Source organism: Pavona decussata, unplaced genomic scaffold, assembly GCF_977016875.1.
Source record: "Pavona decussata unplaced genomic scaffold, jaPavDecu1.1 SCAFFOLD_21, whole genome shotgun sequence".
Lineage (NCBI taxonomy): Eukaryota > Metazoa > Cnidaria > Anthozoa > Scleractinia > Agariciidae > Pavona > Pavona decussata.
In genome coordinates, this window is record NW_028145444.1 from 4,365,042 (window position 1) to 4,391,839 (window position 26,798).

Sequence of the window (26,798 nt, forward strand, 5' to 3'; positions counted from 1 at the left end):
AAGTAGAACTTAGCAAGTGCTCTTGGTATCCAAAATAAAAATTGGGGGTAACCATGCATTTTTGTGTCTACGGCTTCTAGAGAAGCGTAGACACTATGTCATCGGGTTGAGTGAAAGAGTGAAAGAGTGAAAGAGCGTAAGAGCATAAATGCCACAGGAATCCCAAATGGAATCCTATCGAAAGCCGACGCTAAATTAATCCTCGACTGACCGAGATCTAAGCGATTGTATTTCCGGATCAGGACAATGGCGACAATACGGTAAATGATGTTTTCCGATGTTGATTTGCTTTTTACAAATAGTTTAAGTGATGATTTGAACCAGAATTCTGTAACTTCTGTAATTTTCATCGCAAACGTGCCCGAATTTACTGCGAGTGATCGCTTTGAACAAACACGAAGTGTCTTCAAATTTTACATGCGTGTTTGCACGCACGCAAAAAAAACCTGAAAGTTTTGGCCTCTAATAGCAAATGCATTGTTTATTTCAATAAAATGTTTTGTTGGAAAAGCTTTTTGTTGATTTTTGTGTCTCTGTCAATTCATATATGCGTTTGAGAAGCGACAAATGCGTAATCAAGGACAATTTGCGTAAGCGGGTTGAAATTTGATATGCCAAAGGTCTTCATCAACATGCCGTGAATTTTAGATATTTTTGCGTTCAAGTGTGTTTTTCGGCAAATGATTTATAGTAACGATATCATTTTACGTCAGAAAACATTTTGTTTAATCATTCCAGTTTAATATGCAGTTAATTTTGGAAGCCAACGATATTTATTTATCTACTGCGCATTTTAAACCGCTCTAGGAAAAAGTTAATTTATGCGAAAACTATGGAAACACGACAGGAGTCAAGGAGTTAAAGAATGCTACTTGCAATTCATAAGTTCAGTATAGATTAATTAATAGTTTCTGTTGCATTTTATGCCTACGTTTCAGGTTAGAACTTTGCTTTCAGTACTTTATGTTTAGAACTTTGCTGCATTGCTTTCAGTACAAAGTTGTGGTTCACGTTGTAAGATTATATAATATATTGTTTATGTTAGAATAAAGTTACGGTTCTCTTCTTACAAAATGTTTGTGGTAAACGATACCAGCTTAATCTCAATCTCACCAGTATTCTGTGCAACATTTTTACAACCATTTTTTTTTTATCTCTATCCTATTTCCACTCCTCCCTCTTCGTTTTCATTTCAGTCTTATTTCCCTTTTCTTCAATTCTTTTATATCACATTTCTATACCATAACTGCAGTAGACACATGCAGTCTGAGACTGCCTATTTTTCAGAGATAGTAAAGCTGCAATTTCGAAAAAAAAAAAAACCCATACATTGCTTTGTATTTTATGGTTTTTAGAATAATTTTTGCTTAATTATCTTTGAAAAATGCGTGCTTACCCCCAACTTTCTTTTTGGATTCTCATAGCCCTTGCTAAGATCTGCTTTTCCCACATAGTCATTAACCGTGCCAAAATACTTCGGTATTAGTAGGCACCGTCCTTATAGCACCGTGATAAATAATAATAATAATAATAATAATAATAATAATAATAATAATAATAATAATAATAATAATAATAATAATAATAATAATAATAATAATAATAATAATAATAATAATAATAATAATAATAATAAAAACACATGCAACTTCTTCTAAAAACATATTCAGGTGGTGACCAGTTAGAGAAAGCAAAGATGCACTCACCACCACATATGAGCTCAGTGTCCGGATCTTCGGGACAATGCATATTGCTACACTCACAGTATTTACCGTTGATGACTTCGCCAGGTTCAAGCTAAAAAAGAACAACACACAAGAAGTTCGGCGAGATTCTAGCTTGGACACATAGTATTTACTGTTGATGACTTCGCCAGGTTCAAGCATTGTTTCAGGCTGACAGCTCAAACATCCCACCTACTGTGGTGGTTCAGATGCATATATCATAAAACTAATGAGGGTTTCTGCTTATATAGAGGGACCTCCCCTCCCCCGGCCCTCTGCCTTCTCATCACTTACCCCTTCTTTGGTGCACACACAGTCTCCACACAGGCAAGTGCCTCGTCCGTTACACTCCTGAGCTTCAGTTGTGTTATCCCTGTAAGTAATGATAGAAAGAAACAGTCAGCCACTGTCAACACGTCCATCTCCAAAGCATTTTTTTGTTACTTTCCTTTTTTTTAACGAGACTGTTGCAAAAAAAAAGAAAAAAAAAGAGCACTAACGTGATGACGTCGCAAAAACTTAAAAAAAAAAAAAAAAAAAATGACATTATACGATTTGCTGAGATATTCTGAAAGAGCTTTTATTAAAAATTCCTACTCGAGAAAAATCAGTACCTTGTTGCAATTTGGGGATAAGAGATTAGCCCCGTTAAGACATCTCACCCCCCAAATTGCAATAAGACGCTGATTTTTGGCAAGTAGGCATTTTTCATTATGCTCTTTGCGAACATCTTAATAAATCCCATAATTTCAAGATTTCAAATATTTGTGACGTCACATATTCGTCTTTGTACTTTAACACATGATTTGCAGACCAACTAAGTAGTCGAAACGTATGATTATTTAGTTCGTAAAAACAGGCTCTTCGTCGTCTTTTAAGGTTATATTTGGATTTTATGACGTCATACGGTTGCCGCTATTGTTAGTAAGCAGAAATTCTTTTGTGTGAAACAATTGAGCAACTGTATTACGTCATGAAATCCAAGATGGCAACGCCCGGGAATGTCAAAAGCGAAAATAGGCGACAGTCATATCTAATTTTAAGCACACTTGAATGTTATTTCTGCTACATTTTAAAAATTTAGAATTTAGACACTATTTCCAACAATTTACCGTCCATTTGTTTTCGAAGGGGCCCTGTTTAAAAAAAAAAACACGACTACATGTTCGGGAAAACAAGAAACGGTTGCCAAAACACTCCGCTACGGTTTGTGTTTCAACTGTCATTTCCACTACTTCCAAACGTACTAGAGTTTGTTAATTCTATAAAAAAAATGGAAAAATATATATTTTTTAAATTCCCTTTATAAACCCCCCCCCCCCCCCTCTCAAAATGTACACCGTGCATGTTTCCACGGAGTTCCACCAGTCAGAGGGCGAACTCACCAATAACTTTGGGCCAGTTATTTAAACAGAGTCTAACTTAGGCCACGGCTTAAAACAATCAGTGAGCCTCCAAATCTGTTTATAAGTGGTTTATTTTAAGTAGATAAATAGTATTCTAGTCTGTGATGCAAGCCTTCTTGTTACCGTCAGCAGAAGCCAATGTTTAGATATGACTGTTGGCAAAATTGAAAATAGCTTAGAACGTGGTTTTGTTAAACACCGTCTAAACTGTCTTTTAATAACTGGCCCTTTATGTTTACAGAGCTGGGAATTTTCTAAACAGGATAAGTTAAGTTTAACTTGGAAATAAAGATTCAAAATTCAAACCTAACGAAAAATTAGTCGTGAAGGATGCTTTTAAATAATAGCAATAGGAGTAGTGGTTAAATTTTAATAGTTTTAATCTTAGATTAGCGTAAGCTGGTTTTCTGCAACCGAACACAACACTTTAGAAGTCATTTATATTTTTGGGAAAGAAAAACACGTGGTGAAGAATTGACTCAGGGAATAAAACAAAAGCTGCTGCCAAAGGCAGATGAGCCTTCAAACACCAGAAACAACTTTCGTATTCTTCAAGATGAAAGAGAAAATAAACAAGTTTTCAATTGAGTGTCGAAAAACCATAACCAAAGTAAATACTGACCTATCACAGATGCAAACAGCAAAATGAACCAATCATAATTCGAAGCAAATACCTGTAACCGGTGCCAAGCGCGGGAAAGCGCGTGCGGGCAACTCACGATTGGCTTTGCCTCTCATTGGTTGAGAAAGTAGCACGTTTTGGTAACCAATTACAGTGTGCAGTAGACGCAAAACCAAAACAAACGTGAAATTACTTTTCACACCCGATTGAAAAACCGCTCCAACTTCATGTGGTTACCAGTCAAAAAGGAAGTATTAACCTTTAAAATAGTGTTTAAAACAACTTAACAGAATAGGTGGGGCGGGGATGACAATACCCTTAATCGCATTTTCACTTTCATGCTTTGATAAAGACTCACTCTCAAGGACATTTTATCGCCAGAATAACAAATACATTGACTTCGTGTTATATTTATCATGATACCAGTGAGATTCAAACCAAGTTTAAAGTTAAGTCGACAGAGGATACCTTCCTTGATCAAAGACAAAGACTCGTGGGCAACGTCATGACACCGATCACGTGACACAACGTCATGAAACCTGGGAAGTTCGAAACCGTGCGGGCGCGTAGCACTGGATCTCATTAGACTCTTTGATACATGCCATCTTCGTAGATGTCAGCTTCACTGCACAAAATCTTAGCGTTCACCAACATCACGGTGTGACCTCGTTTCTGACAGTTCACCCACCGCGGTCATCGATGGCATGTTTTTTGGTGCATTTGGGGTTGTAGGTCCAGAATCGCGAAGTCCTCGTAAGTTAAGAAGTATCTAAGTATTGCTTCTGAACAATAGTATATCGTTGGCCTAACATTAGACTATTGTTAGGAAATAATTCTAGAGATACATCTTAACTTACGAGGACTTCGCGACTCTCGCCCCTGGATGACTTCCTTGCCCGCATCCGTTACACTGGATCCATACAGAACTCAACCCTTCTTCTTCTTCTTCTTCTTCTTCTCTGGGGGAGGGGGAAGGGGGGAGTATGGTCTTTAGGCGTTTTGACTTTGATCCTGAAAGTTATCTTCTGTCTTTCGTCAAGTTGTTCAACACAACGGGGTTGGATATCAAAATTTTTGTTTTGTTTACAAGTTTAAAGTTATTTAGCATTAATTTAACATTAATTAATTAATTAATTAATTAATTAAACACTCGTGATTATACTTACGGTGTAGTTGAGTTTCTATTGTGAAACGTTCGTAACAAAGCGGTTTGATTCAATCTGAAGACACATTATGCATAGGCAACAACATGCATTAAAACTTTGAAGTTCACTTTTAAAAGTATAAAAGTTGTACATTAATTAGAAATGTTTATTTTCTTTAGAAGGTTTATTGTAAACAAAAATAATAATAACACTGTTTTTTTTTTTTTTTTTCAATTCAAAGGGTTAAAGTTATGGTGCACTTGTTATCAGGACACCCAGCGTCCCTACGAATCCCTATGAAATGTCGTCCTTTAGATTACTGACAGTAAAACTGTTGACACGGCAAACGTGACATTATAAAGTCATTTTGGTAAACTCCAGAAACTTAGCAGACTCTTGTTTTCACCTGAGAAACCCCCATAGGCAAGAAATTATTCCTTAATTCCCAATAGGCCATTTTACAGTTGTGTGCTTAGTGACCTGGCCTTGGATTGGAAGCGAGTCTGGGGGTGACCTTGTTTTGATACAAACCTCACTGCTTTTCATATGTAGATCATACTGTTCTTATGCTAACTAGTTTGCATTTACATATGAATAGCAGTGAGGTTTGTATCAAAACAAGGTCACCCCCAGACTCGCTTCCATTCCAAGGCCAGGTCACTAAGCACACAACTGTAAAATGGCCTATTGACAGCGATAATAATTTTTGTTCTCATTATCTCTTGTTTGACTCGGATGTAATGTCCCGGCAGGTGCAAGAATCACTGCGAAATTGTTTAGTTGATAAACTGAAAGTCGTAACATACTTCCGACGATATCATTGTCTGCAGCGGATGTAGTATAGTACAATACGGGTTTTAAGTTTTTCCTTGTGGCTTTTTAAAGACAATTACAGGGTGTGATGTGAAGGCGCCTTTAAGAAAGACTGATTACTGCTTTTTTGTTATGTTTAGTCTGGAATGTCAGACATTTGGGCTCAGGGACATGCTACGGATTTTTAGTACTTTAATACAAAGGTCGACAATGTAATGAAAGCAACTCAAAATATTTAACATCTATTGAACATTAAACTCTCGCTTAAACACCTGACAATTGTCGTTATTTAAATTCCCACCCCCTCCCTCCCCATCTTCTGAGAACCAAGGCATCACAATTCCAGTAGTGGAGGATTTTGAAATCTGTTAAATACGTTTAGAGTTTAAGATTCATTTTAAGTGACATCTCCCTCAACTCTTTCTCATATTCATTTAATAACAAACTACTTTTAAAAAACCATGATTCTGGGAAGAATAACGCGAGAAACTAATTTTTACCGAATCCTATAAAAACTTTTTTTCCCCGATCTTCACGTTGTTAAACCAGAATCAACTGGTCTTGAATGCAGGGTGTAAAACAAATGTCAAAAACTATTCTTAAATTTCGATAAAATTAACATAATCAAATCATACTTGATGCATTGACTGGGTGCAAGTTTGGATTCCTCAGTGCACTGACATTTTCTACCAGCCCTGAAACAAAAAAGAAATACAGCAAATTGCTGAGAGACGAAACTGCACAGAGTGACTTCTATTCTATTCCTGTTTTTCGAAAAGCCAATAGCAACTCGTAGAGTTGCAAAATTTGGGGAATAGGTGTATGTCCCCTTAACATTTCTGCAACTAAAAAATTCAGCGAACGAATCCGAACAAATCAAATTGTGTCAGTGCACACAAATTATCTCTATTAAAATAAATACCGAAAACCGATCTTGGACCCGAAGCATTCTTCATAAATACTCTCGCTGGCAGTTTCTATCCAGTCTCAACACCAAGTGGCAGACTTACCATCCTTTGTCACAAACACACTTCCCACAGGTTAAGGTGCCATTACCAGAACAATGAGAACTGGACGCCTCCTGCAAGGAAACAAGACAGGGTATCACTCACTGATCGTGAGTTTTCTAAAATCTTCAAAAACTCATTAATAATTCATAACCCCATTGACCTATCAAATGGTCGAAAATACATCACGTGGAGTGACCTTATATCGACAAACCTCTTCCTTATTAATATGCGGTGTTTTATCAGCTGATAAAACGCTCCTCATTAGTATGCGGTGTTTTTCTCGTTTGCTAATTTCCAACGTTCACTAAAGCATAATTGTTATGAACTCTATTGACACACGCTTTTCCAGGAATGTTTTTGAAGCCGTTGAAAATACTCGCAGCACGAGTTTTATCGGGTCTAAAACCACTCGTCTGCACCTCGTGGTTTTAAACCCGATAAAACACTCCTACTCGTTTAAACATTACATGTAAAACGAATTTAATCAACTTACTGTATTCTCGCCTTTCTGACATTGACAGCTACAAATAAAATCCAGGTTTATCTCCACATTCCCAAATGGTGTGACCAGAGAAAAACGTTTTTCTTTGAGATTACAGTCTTTTACAGTCACCGAGACCTCAAAGGACACCTAACAAACAAAACACAAAACAAATTCCCGCCAAGGTCAAAGATTTTATTCTTTGCCTCGTGCGATCACCCATTTCCTTTCTAGGGTTACTTAACACTCCGTGGTAAATTTATGGGTTCACTTTTTAGCACTTAATTATACACTGCAGTGTTAATTCTCTGATCCATCATTTCTGTCCTTCACATTAGCGGCACAACATTTATTTGCAACCTTTAGACTTGGCCTATCTGCTAATTAAGGTGCTGTTTTCAGCAGTGTGAGTGTATTTTCGATACCTGGCCTACATGAAAATTTAAAATTACCGTGATAAAGGTCAACAGATTAAATACATAAGATTTACAATGCACCTAAGTGCATTTTTACGACTTCTTTACCTCTTGCCCTATCTGAACACCGGTACAACTTTTCGATCCAACTTGCTTCCCATTTCTTCAAACAGAAGACAATGAAGAGATCAATATACACATTTTTATTATTCATCCCTTTCAGGTCTGGCAATGTTTACAAAAATTCCCAGTTGGCCAGAAAACCAAAACATTAACAGAATTGCTCAGTAACTTTTATTTTGGGTTGACAAACGTCAAATTCAAGACTTTGTGAGACTAGAATTATTTTTCTATGATCCTAAGTCTTCCTTAATTTTGCATAAGAAATTGAGGCTCGAAGAAGGCTCTGTAAAAAAAACTGAGATTGCAAGACCTGAGAGCCTTAACTGACTAAAAAGTTTTGCAAGCAGCTTAGGAATTTTTGTTAGACTATTTGCACCGCTTTCACTTGAATGGTCACACTTAAGGATTTAATTCACAAACTCAAAAGTTACATTGTTGACCCACATCATGTGAGCCCAGGTTTGAACCCAGAAGGGAAACGATTAAAGGAACAGTGTCATCTATTTGCAGTGTCACTTGAATGGCTGGAAAACGTATTTGCATGTAAGTCGATGACTTACGGACAATAAGCTGTGTAATCCACTTTGACTCCCTCAGGTGCTGTGTCACGGATTGTCTGTGTTTGCGCGATTTTCTGTAACAACACATAAATAGATTTTGGTTGTTATCGGCTTGTTATAAGTGGTAAGCGTTTCTGATGTTACATTTCATTATTGAAAAAATAGGTGTTTTCCGTCGCTGATCACTGCTAGAGTTCACACAAAACAAAACAGCAGGAGTAACAATTCATTAAGGGTGCGTTCGATTGACCCTATTCCGGAACAGGGATAAATACAATGATGACAAGAAATCCCTCCTAAGAGGGTTTAGGAGTTACTGGCTCTTAAATTATTATTTGTCAGCGAATGTTTACAGAAATGTCTTCCCAAATTTACTTAAAAGAAAAATCTAACAGCTATTCCGCTTATTTTTACTCCGGAATACGGAGTAACCTTAAATTTACAGCAGTCACCCTCAGATCCTACACGAGAGTAGAACTGTATAAATTATGTTATTGGCTACTCGTGTATGCTGTTCTCCATCAGTTTGGTCTGTCTCCCGGGGGATTTTCAGGATCAGTTCAACTCAACAACTTAAACTTTCATTTGAGTGGCTTGCGGAAAAAAGGGCACAGGTGATCATGATGATTTGGCCTTGAAATCCTAAATTTGCTAGATAAATTGGCATACAGATCGATTATTGTGTCAGAGATGTAGTTCCATATTTACACTGTAATTCAAGGGCGCGAATTTATCCAGTAAGCTTATGACTTTAACCTAAAAACTGAATCAACTGAAGAGATGCTTGAAATAATTTATTTTTTTCTCTACAGTGTATTTAAAACTAAAGAAAAATTCTCACGTGAAAACAAGTCTGCTGGCTAAAGTTGAGCATTTTTGGAGAAATTTGGATTCTTAAGGCCAATCCATCACTTCCACCCTTTCACCAGTGGGTCCTTGTTAGTTTAATACCATCTTTTATCAATAAACTAAAGAGTAAATTGTGTTCCCTGATAGTTATAGTTAGGGGGATTTAACTGCAGTTTGACAAAATTGAAATAACTTTGTTTAACTGGTGATCATTATTTTACACACACTTAAAACAGCTTGTTTTTATATACAAAGTGGCACAAATATTGATACTTAAGAGGAATGTGAAAGAGCTCACCTCATATGCTTGTCTAATGAGCTGGATAATGTTGGAAGAGTCCTCACTTAACTGTTCTGTTACAGCTCCAGACTCCTTGCCAAGAAAGGCAACTAACTCCTACACAACAAAATGATTTAGATTAGTGACTCACAATAGGATATTTTACAGTTGTGTGCTTAGTGACCTGGCCTTGGATTGGAAGCAAGGCTGGGGGTGACCTCATTTTGATACAAACCTCAGTGCTTTTCATATGTAGATCATGCTGTTCTTATGCTAACTAGTTGCATTTACATATGAAAAGCAGTGACCACTACATTACTTGTAGCTGAGACTGGTACTGGTAACTAATAGCCCATTGAAGGTAGGGTCACATTCATGGCAAGTGCCACCTCAACCCTGTACTGTAAATTGAATAGCAGTAATGGCCTTCTAAGATGTTAATGACATACCTTATATTGTTCATAAACATCCCGCTTTGCCTGATTGATAGCAAAGATTGGAGACACTTGTTCATCTATTAACATTTTTTTGACAAAACCTGGAGATGGATAGTCCTACAAAACGGAATCAACATACAAGGTTCAATGACATGTTAATTTAACTAACGCTCATTCCTGAGGTGAACTGAGAGTTAATGTCCCTTTTGGACTTTGACCCAACTCTACTGGTCATACTGTATAATTTAGGTAACATAGGCTGTTTTGAGAGAGCTTGTCAAATATCTGGACACATGAACAGCGCTTACTGAAAAGGAACAGGTTTTATTCTGAAAACATATGTGTCAAAGTTAAAGTCTCAAAGTTATTGTGAAAGATATTCCTCTCACAGTATCACATATACATGTAGTTATAGACAAATATGAGAGATGGGAAGGATACTAAATCTTCTAGAATGGGAAGGGAGATTTGTTATTGAGAAAATGTGGATATAAGTTTGTATAAGTCTTTGGGGCTGTTTACATGGAAGGAGGAAGATCCTAGCACCAGGAAGATCTGAGAAGGCAGAAAATTTTTTGTTTGCTTTACATGCAGAAATTTCGGCCGAAGTGGTAACCAAGTGGACTAGAAAAAGAAGAATAACTGTCGGCCTTGAGCAGCTGAACGCCCAGCTGCCGCCATGTCTGTTCTATTTGACCCTAGTACTAGGATCTTCCAAGCAAAAGTAGTTTACATGGATCTTCCTAGTTCTAGAATCTTCCTATCTCTCAGCTAGAAAGTTCCTATCTCTTGGAAGATCCTAGCGCTAGGGCCAAGTACAACTTTTTGCATGTAAACTGAATAGAGAAAAGATATGTAGCTAGGATGATCCGCCCTCTAGGATCTTCCTAGTGCTAGGATCTTCCTCCTTCCATGTAAACAGCCCCTCAAAAATTAAAATAGAGAAAAGAGAAAAAAAGAGAAAAAAGAGAAAACAGAACTGTCTCACCATTGTAGTTGATGCTGTGTATTTTCCGTTCTTTGTATAACAGTGACCATCGTTTGGTTTCACAACTCCACCAAGCTAAACACAAAATAAAAAACAAAATTATTCAGGTGCCCATTGGGGTACATGCACCTTATTGTTACTACTTTTTGTGGAATTTAATTTCATGAAAATGGAAGACATGATAACTTTCTTTTTTTGGAAATTGCAAAAGTCCCATGAAAATAAGTAACAGTAACTAGTTGTATTTAAAAGTTACTGAGAGGTAAGAGGATTTTTGGAAGGTTCAAATTTGCCATTACATTTTTTGAGTTTGAATTTGGTGAAAAGAATTTTTTGGGCAGTAAAATTCTGGCAGGGACTTTTTGCTGTTAAGATAACGATTTTAACTGAGTGAGTGAGGGACATGCTTTATTTGGGATTTTAAGTATTAGCCCAAAGGTGTTAATGTTTACTGTTCTGAAGCGGTACCACACTGTAATGTCAAATATATCTTGCAATACATGTAGCTCATGCAACTCATCTTGCAATGCCATTTTGAGACAAGTTGCACAGAATTAAACTACTGCAACTTTTTATTTTCACAACTGCTTAAGTTGCCTATTAACTGCAAGGATCTTTCTCCTATTTGATCTTTCATCTGCAGTTCAAAATATGTTTCATATATTTACATTCATTTCCTGCAACTTTTGAAGCAACTGTGAACATTGCAACAATTTAATCTATTAACTGCAAAGTGTGTTATGATGAGCACTTGTTCTTGCGACCCATCTTGCAACACCAAATGTTTTGAGACATGTTGCACACTTAAACACTGCCGTACAGCATAAGTACATGGCATAAAATTATGACATTAGCTGCCACCTTCCATTTAATTTTAGATCCAAGTAGCTCCCATTGGGATCACATGTGACTTGGTTAAAAATGATTTAACATAAAATATCTAACCTGCCATAGACTAGTAAAATCTCATTGTTATACTATGTAGTGCTCATGTCAGGTTTTGAAAAAATGCGTCCCTGGACCCTGAGCTTCAGAATTTGAGGGGTCTTGCACAAATTTTATGTGACTTCAACTCCCCATAGATTAACATAAACATGTAAATTAGCAAGCTGTCTACTTTTTTTTAACCTTTCACACTTAGTGTTTAATATTTTGGATTTTGAAAATTCCTGGCTTTGAGTTTGTATATGTGTTTACTTTCCTCCTTCATTATTTGCACGCACTGCTAATGTTTGTGCATATCAGCAAACTGTGATGCATAGACAGTGGATAATGGAAGGTCTTAAACTAAACAATTAAACCTACCAAGCCATCACCAGCAAAGTGATAACTGGCATCTGTTATAACAATGACCAATCTCCTTGCTGACTGCTTGTCCATCCAGCCAATTTCCTTGCAGGAAATAAGAATGTGAAGACAACACTTTTTATTAGTTTTTTTATAAATAATGAGATATGTTCTTACAGAAAATGTTCAGCTGTGAAAAGTAGTTACTAGGCAAGAAGGAACATTTGTCGCAGAACACTGTTGTGGAATTATTTACATTGCTCTCTCCACTGCACCTTCCTGTTCCTAGTATAATGATCTACTCTCTTAAATTTAGCAGTTTCAGTGATCACAATTTAACCTGTCAAGAAGGATGTGGGCTTTATCAGCAAAGTCTTACCTTATCACAGACTGCAATCTGCATCAGTGCATCTAACGTCCCTTCAGGATTATCAACATTCCCTGAAATATTCACTCGCTGAACTGTACTCTAACAAGAAAATAAAATACCAAAGGCGAGTCTACATCCTTGAACTGTCATAAATCATCTCTAAATTTGTTTTGAAGAATTTGGTTGTTCATAACAACGACAATGCATTGCGGCAATTTTTGACATTTGTGTTGGCATTTTATAATAAAAAAAAATTATATTTAAAACAAACTTTGAAGTTGACCTTTTCAGAAAATTGCAGAGTTAGATGCAATCTCGCATCCAGGGTTCTCAGGTCCATTTTGTTTCAATAGCAACCTGGTTTTCTTCAAAACTTTAGTTGGAAGGGAATGGTGGCAAATTGTATAATTGAAAGGGTGCATGGAAAAAAGCCTTGTTCTAATTGAGGTTTAGAATTCAGTTTTAGTGTTGAGTTCTTGGTTAGGTTATACTCAGTGTAGGGCTTCTTTCCACACACCCAACAATATTTAATGTCACTAATAATTAAAAATACTACCACAGAGGTAATTTGATGCTGATGGTACCAAGAACTTAAAAACATGTTTGGTAATAAGGAACAATTTTCAGTCAGCATTTCTACAACTTGTTAAAGGATGTACAATATGAATATACAAATTGAAATGTCAAACAATAATGTGAACACATGTTGGATGTGAAATTTTTACTCTGCTTACAGACAACTCAGTACTGTGCTATCAATATATTATAAAACACCTCCCATGAATCTCATGTTAGAATATACATGTAACATATACCAGAGTGCATATATATAGACTCTCGCTTACTTGAAACTCATTGAAGTCTTGAGTCAGCCTTAACTGATTAATGAATCCAAATGCTGGAACAGAAACTGGGTCTGGAGATAATGGATCAAGGGGGTGTTTCAAGCTATCAAGGCAGAAAAGAAAAGGTATTACATTGTATGTACAGAATAAATAATTTGTAGTTTTCGGTGATCTGATTTGGTTCCCAACTTAAGACTCAAGATTCAATTAAACATCAACATCTTATTTTTGGAGAGCCCACAAAGTACAAATACTGGTATATATCTTTTGAGTATGGCCATTTTCCCCCTTAATCTTCTCAAAGGGTGGTTAACCCAATGAGACCCATAGTAATCAGCATGCTGCATCTAATAATAATTGAAGAGTTTTGGGTAAGAGAGACTTAAATGAATTTTTTGATTTAAAATCAAAAGAGATACTGATGCTCTACTGATTTCTTTTGTATACGACACTGAACCAAGTCAAGCGAGGCATTGGCAGTTGTGAACAAAAGAAATCAATTGTTTGCATCTCCTTTGTGTAGGTTGCTTAAGTTTTCTTTCTAGAAAAGTAATAAGCTATTTCTCGTTTCTTTAGCACTTTGTTGAAAACAGGCAATTTTAAGGCAAAAAAGTCATTGAGGCACTGAGATGGGGAGACAGGATAAGGGGGGTGGGGGAGGAGGCATTTCTATGAGTTCACACATACATGTTTAATGTAAGCCAAACCATATTTGCAATGTTTATTGTTAGCTGACAAGCTCCCGTTAGTGGCCAACTATCCCTTACACCTCCAGTGGCCGCTTACGAGAACCATTCTCGTAAGCGGCCAGCTCCATTACAGAAACCTTTTTCAAGTCCCAAGGGTATCTGCCTAGGAGAGCTTCCACTGAAGTACTTGTTCCAATACAATCCTTACCGTGCAGGTTCAGTGTCAATGTATGGAGCTCTCGGCTTGTCTACAAATCCTCCAAAACCAAGACGGAAATTGGTAGTGATATTTTTCATTTCCTTTGCTGTCAAAAGAAGTTAAAGTGAGAAAACTCAAAATATGTGTAATTATATAACAGTAGAAACTAAAATATATTAATAAAAATTTATTATTTAAAACTGGATCATTGTAGGGTTTATTGCAAACTCCAGGGTTTTGATTGGCGTAGCAGTCATCATACATGTATATGAGCCATTATACCATAATTTCCTTAGAATGAGCAGTTTTTAAATCATCTTCTGATCATCCTGCAACTAGCAACATTTCTAGGACTTGTTTGAAGTGTGACTATCAGATTCTATGCAATTTGTTGCAAAGTTCTTTCCTGCCGTACTGGGAGTTAATCAGTTGATTAAACGGGTCAGAGTACATACATGTACTGTATAAGCAATGAAAGCCTACATTAGTTGGATCAATCCCTTTACACACCTATACTTTGTCCAAGAGCTGGGAACTTCTTCAGATCCTCTACCATGGACCCTGACAAGTCCATCAAATAGTACAAATCTACTGGATAATTTTCTGGCATCTTAACATGTACCTTGACAGTGGCTGGCTGACCTGCAAAGAATGGATTGCTAGTCACACTCAAACACATTTTTTTCCAGAAGCTAGGTAGTACGCTAGTCATTGGAAAAAAATACAGCAGGCCACATGGCAAGCAACTAATCTGATGCAAATAATAACAGACATCCTCTCATTCCCTTCTCCCTGAGAGAGGACCTCTAACAAAACTTCTATCATTTTGCCTCTTGCCTTGTTTTAAAAAGACTAGGTTTTTCAGAAGTATACAACTCATGATGTATTGGTCAGGAAGATGCAAGCTTACATCAAGATGCATTTGGTTTTATATGTCCCAGGATATATATGGAGTGCATGTTCTTCAAATTAAATTAAAATCGAGCTTAACTGTATGTTTTCAAGAGGAAACAAACAAAACAATTAGCCCATGGGCTAGTAGAAGCCCAGTTTTACTACACTTAGTTGAATGGACTAGCCTTACAGTGTACGTGTAGTGTGATGGGCACTCTTTTGTTTTTAGAAAGTGCTCTGACTGTATACATTTAACTGAATGCATGTACAGTACCATTGGTAAGTAATGATATTGGTTCAAAACTCTAAAAATTGGTCACAAATTACATTGTTGTTGAGTTCATGTTTCTTTCCTTAGCTGTTAAAACCTAATTTTAATTACTAAGTCTTGATTAAGGTTCAATTTCCACCAGTTTTTGTCATATTTTTCTTAGTGCATTAACAATTAACAAATGAATTCTTTCTTTTGAAAATGTCACTTTTATATCACATTAACAGGCTATAATTTAAATTATGATCTAACCTGGTCTAAGAGACAGAGTTATATTCTGTGGCTTTACTTTCACATCTGAATCAAGTGGCTTATTCTGGAGGTAAAATTAACAAGCAAAGGTGGAATGAGTGCCTCGTTTAACTAAATCACGCTCTACATTAAATCGGTAATGACCATACTGGAGAAGGACAATGGGCCTTTAACGTCCATCTTCCCACTACCTCGACTCTCGGTTGCCTCCCATTCACTGACATCTCCCACTTTTCTGTTCAATATTGCAAAATTTTCCCTTTTCCAAATTCGTAGACTCTCACAAATGCTACATGTATCTCTGTCTGGGTTCCTGCTCCTCTTGTATGCTTATAATTAAGTATGCTTGCATACTGGATTGGATGACATGAAATTCTGTTGGAAGTGATAATTATTCTTGATTATATAGTTACAGTACCACAACAAAATTGGAGAAATAATAGTGATAGCTACATGTACGTTGAACTTTTAAGCGAAAAAATATCTTTTTGAGTTGCCATTTAAGTATGGCTGTACCACTGAATAGCACACACACATTTACTTCCCAGGATCAGGGCTCGAAATTAAAAAAAAAATTCAGTCGCCATTTGCGACTGGCTACGAAAATCTAGTCGCAAGTTCACGAATTTTAATCGCAAAACTAACTAACCATAATTAGTTAATAAATAGCTCTGACTCACAAATGATTAACAACACTTTGATTTTATTACTTCAACAGCTTTCACGTTATCTAGCTCTAATAACGACTGTGTACCAGAACGAATCTCGCCTCGCGAGAATCACTGAAGCAGAAAATTTGAAATATTACCGAGTTTCTTGTGAGAAGAAAACAACCGAGTTTCTCGCGCACTTGTCTTGTGATGCGTTTATCCGTGCCATTTTTAAAACGCGTGCCAACGTGTTCGCATTGTAAGAGTTATGTGATTCGAAACAATTTTGTCTTCATTCAGTTCAAAGGTTTCGATTCGTGCACAATGTAAGAAATGATTTATTTTACAAAAATCGTGTCTTCAGTCACTTCAAAGGTTTCGTTTAGTGACAAGTTTGCAAAGCGATGCGCTAAGCGAACTCGCCGGGAAATCAATTTGAAATTGAAACTTTCCCGCACACACAATTACTACATTAAAAAACTAGCCTTTTTAAAGTCAAGTTTTGTGCCTGTATCTATAAAACACTTTTTGAAAATCCTAAAACTTACAATGTTTTTCAAGTTCACCGCGGTTGAAATTTGCATACGTGACATGTATCGTGCTCTGCTAATTACCGGCAGGTCTATTCCGGGGGTGAGGGGTGGGGGGTGAGGGGTAGGGGGTGGGGGGTGAGGGGTGGGGGGTGAGGGGTAGGGGGTGGGGGTGAGGGGTGAGGGGTGAGGGGTGGGGGGTGGGGGGTGGGGGGTGAGGGGGTGAGGGGTGAGGGGTGGGGGGTGAGGGGTGAGGGGTGAGGGGTGAGCCAATTGTTCGAAACGAATTCTAGTCTGAAATGTCAGCCGTCTCTTCTCCCTAACCCACAGGGGGTTATGGGGAGGAGACAGCTGACATTTCAGACTATAACAATTCAAGATTCAAGACTGTAGTTTCTTTCCCCTATTTTACTGAGATCTGAGACGCATCTAATACCCGACATTCACTAATGGAGTGTATTGTAACGTGGTACATGTGACACTGATAATTTTCCTGAGAACTATAATTTTTACATTGTGGCTAATTTATTTGAATTTAATCAGTGATTTAATTCACACACTATCTTAGGTGCTAAAACAAAATGGGTTCCATAGCAGCCCAGAAACCCCTTTCCCTTTGTCATACTGTCTCCATATGTGACCCTCCACGCGAAAAGAGGGCTTATGGATTTCACTCCAAATAGTGAATTTTTTTCACGGTCACGGCGCGTGTATTTGAAACTTCACACTGTGAGGTGGAAATTTCACGCCGTGTTCACGCTATTCCGAAACGTTTTCACTCTGGGAGTGAATCTGAAGACTGGGAAATAAATTCAAGCCGCCCGGTCACGCCGTGAAAGTAAAATTATAAAGGAGTGAAATATTTCACGCCGTGAATGTAAACCTCGCCGTGAAACTTTTCAATGGCGTCAGAGTGAAAAATAATGAAAATAATTTACTAGGATCCGGTTACGTATCGCGGCGAGTTTAATAAACAAAATGCCCCAGTAAACATACTTCTGAAGTATTATAAAGCTTAATCCATTATTTACGCCAAAATTTCACAAGTAAAACACAATATCCTTAATAATAGTGTTTTGCTTTTGTTCAGCCAGGTCAACTTTCAAGTCAACTTAAGAACGTGTTTTGTGATCATTTGCATGAAATCAACATCTTGTGATAATGTTGTCAACAGCCTGTCAAAGTTCATTATTCCATTGGTTGGTTTATCGGTAGCCTGAGAAATGAGGCGCCTCTTATCGCGCTTTAGTATGAATTGAGACGCGGTTGTTGGCAGACGTAGTATCTCAGAACTATAAACCTGTGATCAGGCTCTCAGTCTTGGTATTTTAAAAACCATTCCTGCAAAAATTTAGCGAGCGACCGCGTAAAAATAAATAAGAGTACTGCTAAAATTGGGCCTTATCACAGGTTTAATGGGGAAACCGACTGAACTTCTGTCAAGGGACATTTAAACTCACCCCAGTTAAACTCACCCCCCACCCCCACCCCTCACCCCTCACCCCTCACCCCCCACCCCTCACCCCTCACCCCTCACCCCTCACCCCCCACCCCTCACCCCCGGAATAGACCTGCCGGCTAATTACCGCTATCGAATCGGACTTATTTCAATCCCGGATTTCAATCTCTGTGGTTGCAAGCAAATACGATTTCTACCAAGAAAAAACAAAGTTGCGAATAAAGAAATCGAAAACGCTAACGTTGTTGAAGAGCTGGCGTAAACTGTGTAGTTCTGGTTCAGAATTGATTTCAGTTCATTGTGCACCGAATTTGCATATCGGAAACGCGAAGATGTCAAAGGTTACCGCGCCGCGCTTACATCTCAACCTGCAAAACCGGAGATTTTGATCGGAAAGTTTCAATTGCAAAGCATTGCGATTTCGCCTTCAAACGCATTGAACTTGTTTGTATAAAATACCAACGAAACAATTTGCACTTAAAAACCAAATCAACGCGAACTTGCAAGTGAAACATAAGACATCCTCATTGTGTTGAAGAAAGTGTAACGCAATGGCTTCATAAAAAAAAAAAAACTATAAAAGATCCAGCTTGTCATGTTTATTACATTTTCGTTTTATTTACATTTACACAAAGACGCTTTATTATGTATTTATTTTGGCAAAAAAAGTGGCAAAGTAGCTATAGCTAGACTTGTAATCGTTATTTGTCTATGCGAAAACAACTCGCAAATTTGCGACTCCTCCGGATATTTTAGTCGCAAACTCAAAAATTAAGTCGTAAATGCGACTGTATTGGTCGCAATTTCGAGCCCTGAGGATGGTAATTTACCTCTGGGAGGGAGGGCGACTATTGAACAATAAAAGATACTGTACATGTACTGTAACACTAACAACTGTAACAAGATGTGTTTGTATAATCAGAATTTGCTTGTCCTTCCTAAGTTAATATCTTCTGGTTCAATAATCATAAAATAATTTTTAATAGTACTTGAAATCAGATGAGAAACATGTAGTAGAAAATAGAATTTACTTCAAAAGGAAGCTCTTGCAAAAGGGGTACTTATTAACAAAAACAATGACTCTAAAGGAGGAGTACTTACAATGTATTAGAAAGGGCCAGGGGTCGCCCTATTGGAGGAGGAGGGAAGTGAATTGAATCATTACAGTACTCAGGCATGATGCAAACGCTAACCAAATAGTACCCAAATAATTTGTGGCAGCTACATAACCGAAGCTAGATAATGAGAAGTTTTAGATAGTTCTGATTATATACGTCTAAAAATATCTGATTACTGAATTCACCTCATGTGTAACAGAATCAGATGAAGGATTTGCTATCTTCTGGCATCCATTTCTGGTGTGGTTCATAAATGAGTCACACCTATCTCTTGGCTGTTCCAACCAAACATATTCCTGTTTACAAAAACACAATTGTTACTGATATTACAATGCTGGTCATTTTATTTTGTGGCATGGTAGTGTTGCACATAGGCCGGACAGTATAATTTTATATTGCTAAACTATACAGTGTATGACAAAACATGACCACATTTGGTAACAAATAAATAAATTATTAACAAGGCAAGTTTTGAAAAAAATGACCAGGGATTTCAATAAGAGCCGGCAACCCGCGAAATTCATCGTCTATGTCAAACGAATTGACCTAAATTTGCGGCCTACTTTCGCCGAAATTAATAACATTAGAGTAAGAATCAAACTTTCATTAGCTGCCTGCTTTGCACTTTTTGCCTTCTGCTCAAAGACTTATTGACACCCCTGAATGTGATGTTGTGGTGAATAAATAACACAGTCAGGTATTTTGTTTTTCAGTCAGTGACATAGACATACATTTACTCAGATCATTGGAATTTTTTAAAAACAAATTGTCTCTGGGTGAAAGATACATTGTAGGGGTGGAAAAATCACTCAAACTTCAAAAGTTTGATAAAACATGCCATACATGCATGTTTGTCACCAAATTAGATTGAGTTTTATATGATCTTAACAGACAGTACATAAAAAAAATGCTGTCAGTTTACCCAAATGTTTGAAACAAGACAATTTGTTGGAATCTTGGGATGGCCTAAATGAGGTAGCATTTTCCGAATTTTTTGGACCTTATTTTAGAGTCCCTTATTGGAAATAATTAAAGGACTGAGTGCATACTGTCTTAAATGTAGAATTTTAGGTCAATTTTTCATTTCATTGAAAAGTGCCCGAATTTTGGCAGGTGGTTATCAGTTTAGTCAGAGAATACTGCTCTGTGTTTATTTCCACTGGTTTATGCTTAGTTATCAAGAAAACAAGGGCAAACTCCTGACTCTTTGAAAGAAAAACTAAGATATAAAGTAAATAAACAGACGCTTTGGGTTAAAAAAAACAACAACAACAGCTCGACGCAATGCGGCGTTCTTTGATTAAATTGAAGACCACATGCAAAAATTCAGGGTGTTTTGAGAGAAATGATAATCGGCCTAAACTTTGACAGAACATGGTTTTTCACTCAGCCCTTGAGCTTCTTATGGACATTATTTTCATTTTATAACCCTGAGATACCAGCTCCAAACCTTGACATACTGTAAGTAACTTAATAAATATGCGTTGGTTAATGCAGTTAAACTCAAACATTGATTTAATGATAATAATTACAGTTTTAATGATCATAATAAAGTACTTACTACATCTTCGCACCAAGAACATGGCGGATCAACGTTTTGAATACATGCTCCACATGACGATTCTATTAATCTACAGTCAAGACTGTTAACATCTGCAAAATAAATTTATTGTAATCTAGCGATTGACATATACAGTGTAATTCCCGTGATCAAATGGAGTCACAGATGAAATTTATGGTAAGAAGGTAGAGTTGACAGGCAGTATTGGCAGTCAACATGGCTGGATAAGCACCCTTTGAACCCTAATATCAACATGTATAATCTCCCCACTGGTCTCCATATATTTCTTACTTGTAAGTTAGGAGAATTTGAACATCAGGGACTTAACAAAGCAAGAGCTGCAGGTGAGTGTTTCCACTGCTGTTTAGGGATCTCTAATCTTCTATAAATATTTAGATTTAATTCCACAGAAATATGCACAAAAGATTCAGTGCTGTCAGACAGCAATTTTGCCACCAAAGTTAGTAAATTAATCCTTTAAATCCCATGGCCGAACAGTTTTCTAGTACGAAGGTGTTAGTAAACATTATTGCAAACTACGTACTTCTGGGTGTGGTGAAAGATAAACTAAGAAGGAATATATAAATTTTTTTTTGATACTTGTTGTTGAGCTAGGTACCATTGCCTAGGCACCACAAATAAGGGGTGTCCTTTATTTTTAGCAAATGCACTTGTTAGATTTTTTCCACTTTTTGTCTCCAGAAAAACTTACAAAATACTGACATAGTGACACTGCTTTCATGTAATTTTGACAGAGAGATCTCCTGTAAATATTGGTTTTGCACTAATGTAAAGATACCCTCTGTCAGATCTGGGTTTTCGTTTGTAGGCGAGTTACGCTTTTAGAGAACTACCGTTTTGTCAAATTTCACAAAATTCTATGGGGCAGTTCCCTAGAAAAAAAGTTCATTTCCACTTACACAATGAGCCACAATTTATTTTGGGCAAATGTGCATGCGTGGCTTTTAATTGGGTTTTCACAGCAATGATGAACAGCATGCAAAAAGGCTTAGCTCTTCGTGAATGCACTTTCTGTGCTCTGTGATAAAAAAAGGGTTCACAAACGAGAAACTGAGTTATTTTAAGAACAAACCTCAACTATGTGATCCAGTTGATATAAAATTGATGGATAGCTTTATTGACGCCTAATTTGCTTACACCAACCCTAGGGCGCTAATAAAGTGCACACAAACTGTGTTCAGACATCTTAAAGACTCCTAAAGAACTGTGCGCCAGTTAGACTCATGATGATGATTATTAGCCCTCATATAGGGTACTCGGCCCATAATGGTGTGTATGGAGAGGCTCTGCCAGAAAGGGCTTATTACCTTTTTCAGGTTGGAGGTACATGAATTAAAAGGGCAGGGATTTCACGAGCTGAAGTATAGAAAATGGTAGGGAAAACTGTCATTTAGGTCTTTAAAAGGGCCTTTCAAAATATCTTGAACAGACCCACTGGAAAGAGGTGCAGTTTTTCTACTGTAGGTGTATGGAAGATGTAATCTTTTCTGTCAAAAAATGGTACATAAAAGGGTAAGGGTTCGGACCTTAACTTGCGGCATCCCTCAGAACAAACATCTATTTACCACCACTTAATCAAACATAATTATAGGCCATGAAAATGAAGAAAACGATCAAAATTTTTTAACAAATACCATTAAAAATATATCCAGAACAGTAAGGAGATTATATTATGCAGAGGTTTCAATAAGTTTTGAAATAGCCTTCTGAGCTAATTAACTAAAGTAGGCAGTGACCTGTTGAAATTCTTTTAAATAATTTGAGTAAAAATACCGACAAAGTAGGCGACGGCAAGAGGTAATTTCTAACAAAGTAGGCAGCGATTTTTGCCAGTTGTCGGCTTCTAATAAAACCCCTGTTATGTATGCTCTTGTTGGGGTTTGGACTTTACTATACAAAGAAAATGCATTCTTTTGCAAGGCCCATCACTTCAGGATTTCCAAGGACCTTTTGTAATTTCATGGGGATATCAGATATTCCCTAGTTTCAGTTGGGGCAAATATTTGACCAAGTTCTTTAAAACTACACGTATAAATAAGTTGTGCTGGTGTTTAATATCACGTAACTTATAAGAATGTTACTGTTTCTAGCGAAAACCTTAATTTGACAAATTATTTAAGAGAAATAAACATTTATTTACAATATTAGTGTATCTCCCAAAACAATTTATGCTATTTGCATCACTTATCAAAATTATCTGAGCCATGCTAAACGATGTTACACATTAATATAAAAATAATTGTTTTGCATCAAGGCAAATAAAGTAACTTTGACCTGACTGCTAAATTAAAAAAAAAAAAAAAATTACCTAATATGTACACGGGAAATTGACATCCCACGAAATGCACTACATGTCTTCCACTTCGTTTTTTCACAGAATGAAAATTTGTGTTTTCTCATTTGTTGAATAAGAAAATTGAAAACAAAATCACAAAAAATAGTAATTTCCATGCCAGCACCCTATTGAGAATTAATAGGAAATTGTAAATTTGAGGCCTGTGACTTCACAAAATCAAAACAAAACAGCGAGTTCCTCTTTTTACATTTCGTTTTGTTTGTATGGACAAATGCTTTGCTGATAAATGTTGACAATTAGCAACAACCCACCTGTCTTTGGTGATATTTTCATTATTTAAATATCTCCTGTCATAATACAAGCAGTCAAATTAAACATTTTGAACAAAAGCGCGAAAAAAAATTTGCATTCGGGACAAAAATCAATTCTTTGATTAAAAAAAAATCCCCCCACCTTTCCAAAAGGATGAAAAATTATTGGGTAAGTTTTGTTTATTAAACAAACCTGCGTGTAAAGAAAAGGCTTCTTTTGAAAGGGTCGAGAGGTCGATGAAGAATACATGTTTTTCCCCCTCACATGTATAATATATCTATTTATATCTATGGGCTTAACCACATTAAAATAGAGATTTGAACATACCACAAACGCCAGCAAATAAGCCCCACAGTATAACACACAATGGGTGAGCGAGTCTACGCATTTTTCTGCAAAGAAGAAAAAAATTGAGAGGTTTTCACCAGACAAGAATCGACGGACGCAAATAATATGCTAACCAGATGTTTAAACGCCATTAGGAGAATTAAATTAATGCAAAGCGAAAGCTCACGATCTCGGCAGCATTGTAGTAATTTTTGATGAGGGAATGGTCTAAATAAAACATTATAACCACACTACAGACAATAGATCCACATACTCAAGCGGAATGAGTGTGTAGTAACATATGTTTGTTCACACTTCAAACCTGCTGCACAAATTACGTGACAATTTTAAGGACTACCCGTAAATTTATTGGTGAGCTGCTAGAAATAGCAAAGAAACTAATAGAAAATAGCCCTAAAGGTAAGCTTCAACTTCCGATCTGCAACGAGACCAAATACTTCCCATCCTGTGAAGAAATTCTACGATACCAACAGAGAAATTGAGGTCATTGGTATCGAAAACAAGAACTCTCTGCGCCATGAAAATCACTAACACCTACCTCGGTGGCACAAATCTGTGTTTTAAAGAAACGTAAAAAGAAGAAGCATTTGAAAAAATATTTATGGGGCTTCCAGCTCTCTCTTACGCCGCGAGTGTGAAGTTCTTGTCAGTCTTGTGTATCAACTAATTACCTCTGCAATATGAATTGACTTTAGTGGTTCGTTTTAGTGAATAAATTAACTTCTTACCGGTTAATTACAAATCAAGCACCTGGCCTGTCAATGAAACCCATTCCAGTATGTTTTACTTCCAGTTGTAAATATTAAGCTTATGTCAACTTCAAAGTGAGTTGTCGTATTGAAATTTTACGTCATTATAAAATTGGCAATGGAGTTTAGAGGTTTTTCACACTCAACCGCCGTCAGGAAATAACTTTTCAAGGCCGTGTTTATACAGATTCAATAGTGTCATGGACACCTAATGTGAGAAAAGCATAAAGTCGAGTTACTTGGGCAACAGGATTTTATCCGAAGGAAATGGAATACCGAGGGCAGAAGAACTCTGCCTTTACAGTCGATTGTCGCAGCTCTGTCGCTGATAACAAACGTTTGCACTAAGTATTTTAACAACTCTCTAATCGGGAACAAACGCTGAAAGCTTTATCAGTTTGAAGACTCACCTGTGGTGTCTTTTCTTTGGGATCACAAGAGCAGATATTATTTAGAATTAGCTAGCGTCCCCGGAAAGTCATAAATTTCTGCCATTCCCTCAAGCCTCTCGCCGTCACGCTACTAATCCGCTACGCTATGGCGCGCAATAGCGCGCGCGCTTCACAACTAGCTCACATGCCCCCTCCGGTCAAAATTCTTCTAAAGCCCCAACAAAATAATAATTGAATACCGTAACCAAGTTACAAAGAATAATTATTTTGGTCAACTTAGGAATTTCATGACTGCTCTTCACTTCGCAACAGTGACACAGATTTAATTCTCTCCACTATTATCATATCAGGGGAAGTGGTGAAGAAAGAATTTGATCGCTAGTAAAATGACGTCATCCCACACCGGACTCGCCCTGTCTCAGAAACCGGAAGCAAGCCCGACTTAAATCTCCCACTCAAAACAGAGATTTGGATATTTATCGTGGAAAAAGAAATTGATAGAATTTTTATGTATAGAGAGGTTAAATTGGTTTATTTCCATCCTCACTGGGTGGAAATATTTCTATGAACTTTCTGCTTTTGGTGCCAACCAACAACAAAGACCTGATACTCAGATTACAAACAAACAGATAAACAAACGAACAAATAAAAACATGAACACATATCAATTAAGTTTAATTAACATTTAATTCGAATACTTGTTGTCTGTGCATGAAAATGTTCAGGTATTGGCCACCGACAGGAAAAATTTTAAAACTACTTCTCGTTTTCTCGTTTCCAGTCCGTATTTGCGAGAAAAAAAACATCAATTCAAAAAAAAAAAAAAAAAGAAGAAAGAAATGGGAGGAAAGAGGGGGGAGAAGAAAGGAAACGACTGAACTCAAGCATATCTATAATTATGTACACTCGACTCCCGATAACTCGAACCCTCGCTAACTCGAACCTCGCGCTAACCCGAACTAATTTTACCCTCGATAACTTGAACCTTTTTCAATTTCCCTTGAAGATTCGAGTTATCGTGAGTCGACTGCAAACAACACAATAGAAAATTAGGCATGAAATGAAACAAGGAGATATACCAGATCACGAGTCTGCCGTGTGCCGCGGGTAGGAAGTAACAGGTCCGTGAGCGGTCCAACAAGCAGGGGCACCCAACGGATTGTTATTTTTTCGGTAAATTATCTGTTCGGAAGGCCCTTAATCCCCTTCGATTTTCTAAAGAGAATTTTCACCTCGCACTTTCCTGAAATGGAAAATTTCAGGCCTAGTGTTTACGGATTGATAAAAATTTGGTTTCGGGTACCGGAGAAAGGTCAGCTAAGATTTTCGGAAAGGAAATAAGACCCAAGGGTTTCGGGAAATGGACAAAAATGCCCTAGTAATTTCGAAAAGACTCTAGTTCTCCTAGAATGACCGAGCACATAAAAATATTATAGCGCGGCCTAAAATGAACCTACAGAGCTTTAAAGGCACTCCAGATAGCCTAAAATTGCGTGCCAAAGGATTTGAGAGAAAACTGTCGTTGGGTGCCCCTGAACAAGGTCTTCATTATAAATTATCTCATAGTCGTTTGCCGCTGGTCGCTACTTGTATTAATCATCTCGAACAGAAGTTAACTGCGCGCTGAAGAAAGCTGCCTGGCTGACTAAGGTACTTATAAGAGAGCTGCGATCAACTCTAGAGAACAATTGAAGATATTTA

At 37.1% G+C, this 26,798-nt stretch overlaps 1 protein-coding gene across 4 annotated transcripts in view; it reads right to left on the bottom strand.

The window, feature by feature from the left end:
* LOC146486339 (integrin beta-PS-like) overlaps positions 1 to 25,215 on the bottom strand; it is a 32,416-nt gene extending 7,201 nt beyond the window's left edge. Inside the window, exons 1-21 of one of the 4 annotated variants that reach the window (XM_085100119.1) lie at positions 25,116 to 25,215; positions 23,936 to 24,000; positions 20,980 to 21,071; positions 19,604 to 19,714; positions 15,662 to 15,725; positions 14,755 to 14,886; positions 14,254 to 14,350; positions 13,357 to 13,459; positions 12,521 to 12,610; positions 12,160 to 12,246; positions 10,855 to 10,929; positions 9,879 to 9,983; positions 9,448 to 9,546; positions 8,301 to 8,374; positions 7,726 to 7,780; positions 7,214 to 7,351; positions 6,721 to 6,791; positions 6,346 to 6,405; positions 4,919 to 4,972; positions 2,019 to 2,097; positions 1,707 to 1,797 (exon numbers count right to left, since the gene is read on the bottom strand). In XM_085100119.1, coding sequence (XP_084956245.1) covers positions 1,707 to 1,797; positions 2,019 to 2,097; positions 4,919 to 4,972; positions 6,346 to 6,405; positions 6,721 to 6,791; positions 7,214 to 7,351; positions 7,726 to 7,780; positions 8,301 to 8,374; positions 9,448 to 9,546; positions 9,879 to 9,983; positions 10,855 to 10,929; positions 12,160 to 12,246; positions 12,521 to 12,610; positions 13,357 to 13,459; positions 14,254 to 14,350; positions 14,755 to 14,886; positions 15,662 to 15,725; positions 19,604 to 19,714; positions 20,980 to 21,071; positions 23,936 to 23,996 — 1,738 coding nt within the window. In that variant the 5' untranslated portion in view covers positions 23,997 to 24,000; positions 25,116 to 25,215. Of the gene's footprint in view, positions 1 to 1,706; positions 1,798 to 2,018; positions 2,098 to 4,918; positions 4,973 to 6,345; positions 6,406 to 6,720; positions 6,792 to 7,213; positions 7,352 to 7,725; positions 7,781 to 8,300; positions 8,375 to 9,447; positions 9,547 to 9,878; positions 9,984 to 10,854; positions 10,930 to 12,159; positions 12,247 to 12,520; positions 12,611 to 13,356; positions 13,460 to 14,253; positions 14,351 to 14,754; positions 14,887 to 15,661; positions 15,726 to 19,603; positions 19,715 to 20,979; positions 21,072 to 23,935; positions 24,001 to 24,494; positions 24,590 to 25,115 lie in introns of those variants that run through there. The other 3 variants (XM_085100112.1, XM_085100134.1, XM_085100126.1) reach the window with 3 other exon arrangements.
* Between the last annotated feature and the right edge of the window lie 1,583 nt (positions 25,216 to 26,798).